Source organism: Pristiophorus japonicus, chromosome 3 (genome assembly GCF_044704955.1).
Source record: "Pristiophorus japonicus isolate sPriJap1 chromosome 3, sPriJap1.hap1, whole genome shotgun sequence".
Lineage (NCBI taxonomy): Eukaryota > Metazoa > Chordata > Chondrichthyes > Pristiophoridae > Pristiophorus > Pristiophorus japonicus.
Window position 1 is genome coordinate 233,007,374 of NC_091979.1, and position 13,881 is coordinate 233,021,254.

General features: G+C 45.6%; 1 protein-coding gene across 4 annotated transcripts in view; it reads left to right on the forward strand.

The window, feature by feature from the left end:
- The window catches only part of LOC139260166 (prominin-1-A-like), a 243,365-nt gene that overhangs the window by 3,245 nt on the left and 226,239 nt on the right, over positions 1-13,881 (forward strand). For all 4 annotated transcript variants that reach the window (XM_070876407.1, XM_070876406.1, XM_070876405.1 and 1 more), the window contains one exon: positions 7,806-7,861. In XM_070876407.1, the coding sequence (XP_070732508.1) occupies positions 7,806-7,861 (56 nt within the window). The remainder of the gene's footprint in view (positions 1-7,805; positions 7,862-13,881) is intronic.

Sequence of the window (13,881 nt, forward strand, 5' to 3'; positions counted from 1 at the left end):
GAGGTCCCATGCAGGGTCATCACTTCTTGGTCCTGTGACCTTATCTCCAGTATGTGCCTCATGTTGATTTGCGGTAGTGTGTAAGGACACAACAAAGTGTAATGTATTTTCTTATGGGTTCTTTGCTTAAGAATTCATAGCAGCACATTGCTATTAAGAACTAGTTAGTTTATTAGCAAATGATTAATAATCACACTACACATTACCAGTTCATCCACCAGGCTCACAACAACCTGCCTCATCGTGGATCCCCTGAACCCAACTGGCTGGGGTTTTATTGAGTCTTGTGAACATCACGTGACTGGCTAAGCCACTCACAACTCAACAGCTCTACAACTCTTTTGTTGCAAAACAATAAATCAATTAAATCAAGGTGGGGGGGGTGGGGGGGCGGTGGGGGAACACACACACTCCAACCAGTCTTCAATTGCCCTTTTTTTTTGTTTCTTTTGTGGGTTTTTTTGTGAGTTTTTTTGGGCACTAAAACCACAAATTATACAAGTGCCCCCTGGCTAAAAGGGAGGGACACTAAAACCTGGCATAATAAAACAAATTAAACTTTAAAACATATAAAATCAAATAAAAATTTGGTTGCCGGGGGTGACAATGCACTCCAGTCCCTCCGGCGCCCACCTCTCGCGGAAGGCCGCGAGCGTACTGGTGGACACCGTGTGCTCCATCTCTAGGGACACTCTAGCTCGGATGTAAGCGCGGAAGAGAGGCAGGCAGTCAGGCTGAACGACCCCCTCGACCGCCCGCTGTCTGGACCGGCTGATGGCACCCTTGGCCGTGCCCAGGAGCAGTCCTACGAGGAGGCCCTCGGACCTACCTGCTCCCCTCCGCACAGGGTGCCCAAAGATCAGGAGTGTGGGACTGACGTGCAACCAGAATTTGAGGAGCAGCCCCTTCAAATAGTGGAATAGGGGCTGCAACCTCGCACATTCCATAAAAAGGTGGAACACGGACTCCTCCAGACCGCAGAAATTGCAGGCGGCCTGGGAGCCCGTGAACCGACTTAAAAATTTATTGCACGGGACTGCTCCGTGCACCACCCTCCAGGCCAAGTCCCCAATAAATAGTGGGAGGGCTCCCGCGAAGACTGCACTCCATCGGGGACCCTCGTATCCTCCGGACGGCAAGATGGTGCGCCATGGCGTGTCCGGGCGGCAGACAAGGATGGCAAGGTGGAGAGTGTGCAGGAGTAGCCCGTACAGGAAACCCCTCTGCGCAGAACTGAAAGGCACGGAGGGGATTTCCCCGAGGTGGCTCAAGTTGTGAGGCGCTGGCTCCCGAGGGAGGTTTCGGGGCTTGGCGCCGATGAGGAATTCCGTACCCAACGGGGTCAGTTCGGACGGGATCTCCCCACGTGCTTGAGCCTCCTCGACACACCTAATGGAGTCAGGGTCCAGCGCTGTTTTTAGCAACTCGATGGCATTGGCCGCGTGGCGGACGTCGGCCCAGTTTAGGTGCCGTGCCAGCACATCTGGCACCATCCAGCCCGCTCCTTCCTCCGCCATCGAGCAGGTCCCTGACCCTGGTCACCTCGCCAGCCACAGCCCTCTCGTCTGCCTGCCACCTAAAACCGCGATCATGGAGGTACGGATTCCTGAGCAGCGGCTCCTGCAGGACAGCCGCCACTCCAGATGGTGGAGGGCTGTGCTTGGTGGCGACTCTGTTCCAGACCCTGATGAGTTCCTGGTAAAAGACAGGCAGCCCCCGCATGGCATCAACAGCTCTACAACTCTTTTGATTGAAGACAAAATTAACCAGTTAAGTCAAGTGCCCCCCAATCTCGGGGACACTCCAAACATTTTTCGAGGCCCTTTTTTGTGTGTTTTTGTTGTTGTTTTTTTTTTGTATTTTTTTGGGGGGGCATTAAATCATATTTTTTCAAGTGCCCCCTATAAAAGGGGACGGATACACTAAAACCGGCATTTAAATTAAATTAAACTTTAATACATATAAAATCAAATTAAAATTTGGTTGCCGGGGCTGACAATGCACTCCAGTCCCTCCGGCGCCCACCTCTCGTGGAAGGCCGCGAGCGTACCGGTGGACACCGCGTGATCCATCTCCAGGGACACCCTGGCCCGGATGTACGTGCGGAAGAGAGGCAGGCAGTCAGGCTGAACGACCCCCTCGACCGCCCGCTGCCTGGACCGGCTGATGGCCCCCTTGGCTGTGCCCAGGAGCAGTCCTACGAGGAGGCCCTCGGACCTACCCGCTCCCCTCCACACAGGGTGCCCAAAGTGTGGGACTGAAGTGCAACCAGAAATTGAGGAGCAGCCCCTTTAAATAATGGAACAGGGGCTGCAACCTCGCACACTCCATAAAAACGTGGAACACGGACTCTTCCAGACCGCAGAAATTGCAGGCGGCCTAGGAGCCCGTGAACCGACTTAAAAATTTATTGCACGGGACTGCTCCGTGCACCATCCTCCAGGCCAAGTGCCCGAAAAATAGTGGGAGGACTCCCGCATAGAGTACACTCCATCGGGGATCCCCGCCTCCTCCGGACGGCAAGATGGTGCGCCATGGCGTGTCCGGACGGCAGACGAGGATGGCAAGGTTGAGAGTGAGCAGGAGCAGCCCATACAGGAAACCCCTCCGCGCAGAACTGAAAGGCACGGAGGGGATTTCCCCGAGACGGCTCAGGTTGTGAGGCGCCGGCTCCCGAGGGAGGTTCCGGGGTTTGGCGCCGATGAGGAATTCCGTCCGGACGGGGTCAGTTCGGACGGGATCTCCCCACGTGCTTGAGCCTCCTCGACACACCTAACGGAGTCAGGGCCCAGCGCTGTTTTTAGCAACTCGATGGCATTGGCCGCGCGGCGGACGTCGGCCCAGTTTAGGCGCCGTTCCAGCATATCTGGCACCATCCAACCCGCTCCTCCGCCATCGAGCAGGTCCCTGACCCTGGTCACCTCGCCAGCCACAGCCCTCTCGTCCGCCTGTCACCTAAAACCGCGGTCGTGGAGGTACGGATTCCTGAGCAGCGGCTCCTGCAGGACAGCCGTTACTCCAGACGGTGGAGGGCTGTGCTTGGTGGCGACTCTGTTCCAGACCCTGATGAGTTCCTGGTAAAAGACAGGCAGCCCTCGCATGGCGTCAACAGCTCTACAAACCTGCGAGCATACTCACAGGTGCATACATTACAGGAAGTGATGTAGCCAAAGAACCAGGATTGCTAGCACCAAGCAATGCAAATTTCGAAAGAGAGTAACTCCCACTGAGAATTTTAAGAACATAAGAAATAGGAGTAATTGTAGGCCATTTCAGTAGCCTGCCCCACCATTCAATAAGATCATTGCTGATCTTCTGCCACAACTCTTCTTTCCCGCCTGATTCCCATAATCCCTTGATTCCCTGAACATCCAAAAATCTATCGATCACAGCCTTGAATATACTCAACAATTGAGCCTCCCCAGCCCTCTGGGGCAGAGAATTCCAAAGATTCACAACCCTCTGAGTGAAGAAATTTCTCCTCATCTCAGTCTTAAATGGCCGACCCCTTATCCTGACACAATGTTCCCCAGTTCTAGACTCTCCAGCCAAGAGAAAGAACCTCTCAGCGTCTGGAGAGGGAATTAGAGGAGAGGTAGCTCGAGCATGTTTATGGATGCTAGCACTCTCTATATCAAGGGACGATGTGTCATGAAGAATTCTCCACCTAGTTTTACAAGCATTCGGTCACCTATACTGGAAATCGCATTAGCAGAAAAGAGCGACCCAACAGGTATAATTTAGATGGATTATAACAACTCATTTGTTAAGTTTTTGGCACAACTTTCAAGGGCCTCCACCTGATGGAAATGGAACAGGAGGAGGCCATTCAGCCCCTTGAGCCTATTCCGCCATTCAGTTAGATTATGGCTGATCTGTATCCTAACTCCAATTACCCGCCTTAGTTCTTTAACCCTTAATACCCTTGCCTAACAAAAATCTATCAATCTCAGTTTTGAAATTTTCAATTGACCCCCCAGCTACAACTGCTTTTTGGAGGAGAGTGTTCCAGATTCCCACTCCCCTTTGTGTGAAAAAGTGCGTCCTGACATCACCCCTGAATGGCCGAGCTTTCATTTTTTCTGGACTCTCCCCACCAGAAGAAATAGTTTCTCTATCTACCCTATCAACTCCTTTAATCATCATAAACACCTCAATTAGATCATTCCTTAATTTTCTATACTCAGGGACTACAAACCTCGTCTATGCAATCTGCCTTCGCAATTTAACCCTTTTAGCCCCATCATGTCTGATCAAGGAATGGTCCGAACACCCACCTGTTTACCAGAACATCTGCCTGTTTAATTAGAGAGAAAGACTTGCATTTATATAGCACCTTTCATGACCTCAGGATGTTCCAAAGCGCTTTACAGCCAATGAAGTACTTTTTGAAGTGTAGTCACTGTTGTAATGTGGGAAACGCGGCAGCCAATTTGTGCACAGCAAGCTCCCACAAACAGCAATGTGATAATGACCAGATCATCTGTTTTTAGTGATGTTGAGGAATAAATATTGGGCCCAGGACACCGGGGATAACTCCCCTGCTCTTCCGCAAGATAGTGCCACGGGATCTTTTACATCCACCTGGAAAGAGCAGGGGGTCCTCAGTTTAACATATCTGAAAGACGGCACCTCCGACAGTGCAGCTCTCCCTCAGTACAGTACTGCACTGGAGTGGAGTGCCAGCCTAAACTTTTTTTCTTGCTCAAGTCTCGGGAGTGGGACTTGAACCCACAACCTTCTGACTCAGAAGTGAGAGTGCTGCCAACTGAGCCACAGCTGACAGTAAGCTTATCTTTCGCTAGAATTAAAAATTCTAAATTGAAGAGAGGTATAAAATCCTGTTGATCCTGTTTGTCAACTCTTGCTTTTCTCTTGTCTAATTTACATCTTTTAATTTTTCTTTTTCTTATCTAATATATTATTTCTTTTAATTGGTAGTAAAGCTTTTCTTTCCTTCTACCCCCATCAAGATACCATTCATTTTGGACTGATGGCCACACATTTTGAATTTTGTCCCAGGCTGGTTGACATATTTAGATTGGGGCCCAATTATTTCTTAACAATTCTAGGATTTCACCCTCATTCGCCTATCCAAAGCTGCACTCCACACATGCTCACTCTTTGGATGAAGGACTTTCTGATGTCCATTGTAAATTGTCCTTTTACTAGTTTGAACCTGTGTCTCATAGGACTACTTTCACAGTTTAGTTTGAAATAGTTTTCTAAATCTGTCTATTCCATGTTGTTTACCGTCTATTTCAGCAAAGTCATGGCTGTTCCAGGACAGCTACAACACTGGCACCTACCTGACAATGGGGAAAACCGCCCAGATATGACCTGTTCACAAAAAGCAGGACAAATCCAATCCGGCCAAATACTTCTATACTCCTAGCCATTATAGTGAAATAAATGTTACTGAGCACAAAAGAAGCCCACTTCACTGCATTGCACATTTCGCTTCAGTGGCTATATCCGGTGCTTTCAGCTTGTTTCTTTAAATAAAATGCATGTCTTCTTTACACAGCCTACGCTCAATCACCAGTAAAGTGATGGACAGTGTCGTCGACAGTGCTATCAAGTAGCACTTGCTCACCAATAAACTGCTCACTGATGCTCAGTTTGGGTTCTGCCAGGACTACTTGGCTCCAGACCTCATTACAGCCTTGGTCCAAACTTGGACAAAAGAGCTGAGTTCCAAAGGTGAGCTGAGAGTGACTGCCCTTGACATCGAGGCAGCATTTGACCGAATGTGGCACCATAGATCTGTACAGGGATCGGAAGGGAAACTCTCTAGTGGTTGGAGTCGTACCTGGCACTAAGGAAGATGTTTGTGTTGTTTAGCAGCTCTGGGCTACCATCCCTGTTAATGGTCAGAAGCTTGTCACTTTGCTTGTGCCAAAATGACTTCTCACTCCACACCGGTGGCATACAGTACGAACACCAGGCTCCTGATTAACTTGATTGAGAGGGAAGTGAGCAGAAGTGTTGGGCATGTAACTGTTTTGTCCAAAGTGTTCGTGTGTAATTAGTGAAGTACAACCATTCAATACTGCACACAGTAAACATCCTGTCCATCAAATAATGCTACGGGTAGAATTTCCTTTTGGATTTGCAAAATAGAATTCCAGTAACTAGGCTACGTCTTCCTCACACCATCATTAGTCTTGTTCTGTAAATCCGTTTCCTTGGATTTTCTTGTTGGTTCCTCCACATTGTCCTTGAGAGTCCATACAAGAATAAACACTTGTAATCTATAGAAAGAAAAATTATCCTGAACTTTTGCAAAATAATAAGGAAATGTGATCAGCTGATTCAAGTTACAGCTCTTTATGTGAACAATTTCTGGTTAATTACTTGGCTACTTCCAAACTAGAATGCACATACCTTACCAGTTCTTTTTCGCATACTCTGTAATGTTCCAATTTTCAATACAATGCACCCTGTTAATGGTACAGCAGGACACAACTTCTCTCTCTCCCTCGTCATCTTTTTCCTTTCCGAAGAACAAAAGACAAGTCAAGAATGAGAAGAGACCATTCAACCCCTCGGGCCAAGTTTCATACTTATGGACAGTCAATGGACAACCAGTTTCATGAGGTTATACTCGGATTAGTTCGACATTTTTATTTATCTTTATCTGTTAATTCATGGGGGAGAAATTCGGCCGGGCCTCTATTGCAGCATTAATCCAGGCGAGGCAGTCATTTTAGCGCCTTGAAAAAGTTTGCACCTCCCGCCGAGAAATTCGGCAGAATCAGTCGAAGAGTTGACCGGGGTGATAAATCAGCCATTGCACACCAGAGCTGGGTGGGGGGGGCAGTGATAATGAAAGTTTGGTCGGTACATTTTGCGGGCCCATTACGCATGCACGAACTCTGAAACAGATCCTAGGAAAAGCCGAGTCTTAAAGGCGAGGCATAGTAATGCACCCATTAAAGTTTTCAAAATCACTTGTTTTCAACCTGTACTGTGACGTCTGTCTGCCGCTGCAAACTCAGAGGCTCACGCACCGTGCTCCGTGCAAATGTTGCACTTACTGTGACCTCCTGAGGGAAGTGCCTCCTCATCTCTTTAAGTTGCCACCAGTTAACGACTCTGCAAGCCTGGACCCACTGTTTTTCCAGACGATGTTACTGGCGGGTGCTCAATGAGGTGCCGCACTGAATTTAGCAACCGGGGCACAAGCGTGCACATTGCACCAGGAATACATCATGATCTGAGTGATCATCAGCAACCAGGCGTTAGCGGTTTGCACCCCCAGTGAGCATTTAATGAAATTTCCCTCAGGGCGCTAAATGCTGCACGCCCTGTCGCTAAGCTCTAACGCTCGCATTAACGCCCCCTCTACCCATTAACTGTGGCGTTGGACAACCGAAAATCCACCCTATTGAATTTACCCAAGTAGCTAAGACTCACACACAGCCCAATCTCACTCGCACACATGCAAATCCGCACCGAGTCATTCACGCTGTGAAAGACACACATCACACATAAAATGACACACACGGACACACAACGTACAGTGACTGACACGTGTACACACACATATAATGACCTCTCACACAGAGCCAGTTACAGAGAAACTCTCCTTTTCTGACTTACCTGCAAAGGTGAATGATAATTCATTTCATAAAAGGAAAATACTGCAGATGCTGGAAATCTGAAATAAATACAAAAAGTGCTGGAAATACTCAACAGGTCAGGCAGCATCTATGGAGAGCGAAACAGAGTTAACGTTTCAGATCGATGGCCTTTCGTCATTATTGATAATTAATTATACTTGCTTTGTTTCTGTTTTGTAGATATAATTGAGTTACTCATAGAAAACACCGAAGAAATAAAGAACAACTATATAAAGGTAAGAACAGTGGGACAGTCAGTGAGTTTCAGCCAGGTTAAGTGATTGGGAAATAAGGTGGCAGATGGAGTATAATGTGTTCTTTTTGTGAGGTGGGATGTCTTTTTTTGATCCCACTTGCGTTTAGGTGTTATGATGATCACCATCAGCATTTGTACTCAGCAAATTGATAGTTAATATTGGGCCTGAAATCACGTTCCCCACGGGCGCATACGAAGTGCGCACGCACCTGTGAGATCCCTGCAAATTCCAGGTTTAGGCGCATACTAGCGATCTGTCAAAAATTTATTCCAAAATATTTTCTATCAGAGCAGGTTAAGTGCATAATAAATAATGTTCTGAATTCTTTTTACCGATCACATGCATGCGAAGGAAAAGAGCCTTCGTGGGCGGAGAACTCCTGCCCAGCAAATGTCCTTCTAATTCTTATGCTGGTAAAAGCAGGCTCAAGGCCTGGAGGAATTTTACTGGTTAATACAATATTATCATAATATCTTTAAAACATGTTCTCACTTGGTCCAAGTTTTAACAAATTTTGTTTGTTTAATTTATTTAATTGAATCTCTTCTTAGACCTTACATTGTTCTAAAAGAACTCGATATGTTCCTGAGTCTATTCTTTTATTTCAAAGAGACAGAAGTTCTCACAATTACTTTGGAGATAACTTCCATATCTCCCCCTCTTGAGCACTCTGTTTCAGAGGATACAAATGACCCTGATTGAGTTAAGTCCGAGCCCTTGAAGGGCGAAATCTTAAGTCCAAATCTTCACCATGCTGTGAAATTCGATGTCTGCTGTGTCTGCAGATAAATTCTTAACTTCTTAAAACTACGGGATCTCTTGCTATGCCATCAACCTCCATACGGTCCAAGAAACCGTGGGTTCCTGCTTATAAGAACAAAGAAACAGAGAATCCATTGTTGCTCTGTTTAAGAGCCCAAGGGATTAATCTGACATTTCATAATTTCCTACTGTAACCAGGAGGAAATATCCACTTAAATTAAGAAACATAAATTTAACAATGCCCCATATAAGTTTACTTCCAGCAATACAAAAGAGTCTGCTTGGTGAATTAAGAAAACAGCTGTCAGTGGAAAGAGTTAACTCCTTTGTAGGTATATAAGAAGGTGGAGCGAAACGTTGTCAGACACCATTGCATCACTTCACGCAAATGTGAGAAAAATTTCCCAAACAACCAAATGCCATTTTTTAAATAATTTTTTCCTCAGTCTTTGTACTTTTTAAAACTTGCACAGAATTTCCTGATGCAATTAAATTCACAAATTAATTTCAGCTTTTCCTTTAGTTCTAATTTCAAAACGTGAGCCACAAAGGCACAGAAATGTTACCAAATTTTATCTATCCATATGAATTAAAAATCAGTTAAAACCAGCAAAAATTGGTATCAACATCACTATTGACTTTAAACATTCTGTGAACCAATTCTGTTCCAACATTCGGGCATTTTCTCCTTTATCCTCAATGTGAAAGCCTAATATCCGGAACTAGAGACCCCAACACGATTGAAAAGAACCAAAATTTCACTGTGGCCACAATGCAAGTTGAGTTTTCACCATTGAATAAGTTAGTTAAACCTCAATAGTTCCACTTTAATTCAGACCAATATTTTATTGACTAAACAAAATAAAACAAAATCAAAAGTGCTTACAACAACAACAACTTGTATTTATATAGCTCCTTTAATGTAGTAAAATGTCCCAAGGTACTTCACAGGAATGTTATAAGACAAAAATAAAATTGACACCGACTCACGAAGGAATAAATTATGGCAGGTGACCAAAAGCTTGGTCAAAGAGGTAGGTTTTAAGGAGCGTCTTAAAGGAGAAAACAGAGGTAGAGAAGAGGAGAGCTTTAGGGAGGGAGTTCCGGAGCTTAGGGCCCAGGCAGCTGAAGGCATGACTACCGATGGTTGAGCAGTTATAATGAGGGGCAGAATTTGAGGAGTGCGGATATCTCGGGGGGTTGTGAGGCTGAAGGAAATTACAGAGATAGGGTGGGGCCATGGAGGAATTTGTAAACAAGGATGATAATTTTGAAATTGAGGCTTTGCTTAACCGGGAGCCAATGTAGGTCAGCAAGCACAGAGGTGATGGGTGAGCGGGACTTGGTGCCAGTTAGGCCACGGGCAGCAGAGTTTTGGATGACCTCAAGTTTACATAGTGTACAATGTGGGAGGCCAGCCAGGAGTGCATTGAAATAGTCAAGTCTAGAGATAACAAAGGTATGGATATGGGGTTTAGCAACAGACGAACTGAGGCTGGGATAGAAACGGGCAATGTTATGGGGGTGGAAATAGGCGGTTTTACTTATGCCACGGATATGTGGCTGGAAACTCATTTCAGGGTAAAATATGATACCTAGGTTGCGAACATTCTCAGACAGGTGCTAGGGAAAGGGATTGAGTTGGTGACTAGGGAACGCAGTTTGTGGCGGGGCCCAAAAACAATGGCTTCGGTCTTCCCAATATTTAATTGGAGAAAATTTCTGCTCATCCAGTATTAGATGCCGGACAAGCAGTCTTGACAATTTAGAGAACATGGGAGGGTCGAAAGAAGTGGAAATGAGGTAGAGCTGGGTGTCATCGGCATACATGTGAAAACTGATGCCGTGTTTTCAGATGATGTCGCCAAGGGGCAGCATGTAGATGAGAAATAGGAGGGGGGCCAAGAATAGATCCTTGGGAGACACCAGAGGTAATGATGCGGGAGTGGGAAGAGAAGCCATTGCAGGTGATTTTCTGGCTACGATTAGATAGATAAGAATGGAACCAGGCAAGTGTATCCCACCCAGCTAGACGATGGTGGAGAGGTGTTGGAGGACAATGGAGTGGTCAACCGTGTCAAAGACTGCAGACAGGTCTAGAAGGGCGAGGAGGGATAGTTTACCTTTGTCACAGTTACAAAGGATGTCATTTGTGACTTTGATGAGAGCTGTTTCGGTATTGTGGCAGGGGCAGAAACCAGACTGATGGAGTTCCGCGAGAGATTGGCACGGATTTTGGAGGCGACAGCACGTTCAAGGACTTTGGAGAGGAAAGAGAGGTTTGAGATGGGTCAAGGGTTGGTTGTTTTTTTGAGGAGAGGGGTGATGACGGCAGATTTGAAGGAGAGAGGAACAGTACCTGGGAGCCAGAAAAGGAAGTTGGGTGGTTTGCAGTTTAATGGGAATAGGATCAAGGGAGCAGGAAGTGGGTATCATGGACAAGATGAGCGTGGAGAGGTCAAGAGGGGAGATCTGAGAGAAACTGGAGAAAGATGTGAGTTCAGGGCTACGGCAAGGGGGACCTCACAGGAAGTTTGGCCCGGTGGGCTGGGTGAAGTGGCAGAGGCAGCTGATTGGATGGTCTCAATCTTTGAGACAAAGAAGTCCATGAGCTCCTCACACTTGTTAAATACATCTTTTCCTCTTCTTTCCAAATGACTGTAAAAATATTGAATATAACTGAACAAAAACTTAGTTTTTTCAATGAAACAAAACTTTTAACACTCTTACACAAAAGGGAAAGGAAGGCGGAGCCATAGTGGCTCCACACAAGTTTTTTAAAGAGGCAGTACACAATCGTGCAGATTTTAACAGTAGGAAAAGGACAGAATCTTTCCCTTTCTCTTTCTTTATTCCATCGTAGATGTTTCCTCAAACCAATTTTCATTTTCTGATGTTTGCTACTTAACCTCAATTGGAAAAGCAGTCAATTATGATCAAGACATACTGGTTACTCTCCTGATTCTTCTAAAACTGGTCAATGTAATCAATCTGAAATTTTTTCTCTATCTACCCTATCAGTTCCCTGTAATATCTTGAAAACCCCTCTCCCCTTTTTTTCTTACATTCCAGGGAATACAACCGTCGTTTGTGTAATCTCTCCTCATAATTTAAGCCTTGAATTCTGGTAAATCTCTGCACTCCCTCCAAGGCCAATATACCCAGAACTGCTCACAGTGCTCCAGGTGTGGTCTACTTCCCACTTGTATTCACATCCTCTAGATATAAAGGCCGGCATTCCACGAGCCTTTTTGAATATTTTCTGTACCTGTTCATGATATTTTAATGATCTATATACCTGAATCCCCAAGTCTCTTGGGACCTTCACTATTTCTAGCTTTTCACCATTTAGAAAGTACCTTGTTGTATCCTTTTTAGGTCCAAAGTGGATGACCTCACATTTGCCTACATTGAAATCCATCTGTCACAGTTTTACGCATTCATTTAAACTGTTAATATCCCTTTGTAATTTATACTTCCATCTACACTGCTTACATTGCCATCTGTCCTTGAATCATAGGTAGACTTGCTTTGTGATTGTTCAAACTGACTTAAAACAATGTTACACAGTCTATAAATAGGTTTTTATTTAATTCTAGTCCAATGTTTTTAAAATTTCAAATTCAGTTTCTACCATGGTAACCATATCTTCAAGGCTGCAGTGAAACTGACTGAAATTTATCTTTTGTAAAACAAGCTTCTGTTTTTGCTTTTCTCAGCCTTTCCACACCAGCGTCTTTAACTTAAATTGTAGTTCATAGTTTTTTCCCCAATTCTGGATGTGGGCATTAGAGGGGTGACGATCCCAGGCAGCGGAGGCGCTCAGGTCAAGACCTCCCTGTACATGGACGACATCGCCGTCTTTTGCTCGGATCCGCAGTCGGTGGTAACACCCAATTTCAAAAATGGAGACTAGAGGCTTTGAGAATGGGCCCCAAGCCGGCAATCTGAAAACCCATTTTTACCGCTCACGCCGGAAATACTGCCCATTTTTGGGCAATGTGCACAAAAGTGTAAAATCTAGCCCTATATGTTCTTCAACATACATCAACAACCTTGCACGTAGGATGCCATGTCCTTGCTGTGGTAAGCATAACCCTTCTCGTCTCTAGACAGTTTTATTATGAACATATCCAAGGTCTACCTTGATTGTGACCACTGACTGTTGCTAGGCTAAGGACTCTCGAGCCTGCTCTGCCATTCAATATCATGGCTGATCTTCGACCTCAACTCCACCTACCCGCCCAATCCCCATATCCCTTGGTTCCCCGAGTGTCCAAAAATCTATCGATCTCAGCCTTGAATATGCTCATTGACTGAGCCTCCACAGCCCTCTGGGGTAGAGAATTCCAAAGATTCACCACCCTCTGACTGAAGAGATTTCTTCTCCTCTCAGTCCTAAATGACCGACCCCTTATCCTGAGACTGTGACCCCAGGTTCTAGACTCTCCAGCTCCTTAAGAATTTTATACGTTTCATTGATATCACCTCTCATTCTTCTAAACTCTAGAGAACATAGGCCTTGCCTCCACAATATGTCCTCATAGGACAATCCCCCATCCCAGGAATCATTCTAGTGAACCTTTGATGCACTCTCTCTAAGGCAAGTATATCCTTCCTTAGGTAACATAGAAACATAGAAACATAGAAAATAGGTGCAGGAGTAGGCCATTCGGCCCTTCGAGCCTGCACCATCATTCAATAAGATCATGGCTGATCATTCACCTCAGAACCCTTTTCCTGCTTTCTCTCCATACCCTTTGATCCCTTTCGCCCTAAGGGCCATATCTAACTCCCTCTTGAAAATATCCAATGAACTGGCATCAACAACTCTGTGCAGTAGGGAATTCCACAAGTTAACAACTCTCTGAGTGAAAAAGTTTCTCCTCATCTCAATCCTAAATGGCTTACCCCTTATCCTTAGACTATGTCCCCTGGTCCTGGACTTCCCCAACATCGGGAACATTCTTCCTGCATCTAACCTATCCAGTCCCGTCAGAATTTTATATGTTTCTATGAGATCCCCTCTCATCCTTCTAAACTCCAGTGAATACAAACCCCCAGTCGATCCAGTCTCTCCTCATATGTCAGTCCTGTCATCCCGGGAATGAGTCTGGTGAACCTTCGCTGCACTCCCTCAATAGCAAGAACGTCCTTCCTCAGATTAGGAGACCAAAACTGAACACAATATTCCAGGTGAGGCCTCACTAAGGCCCTGTACAACTACAGTAAGACCT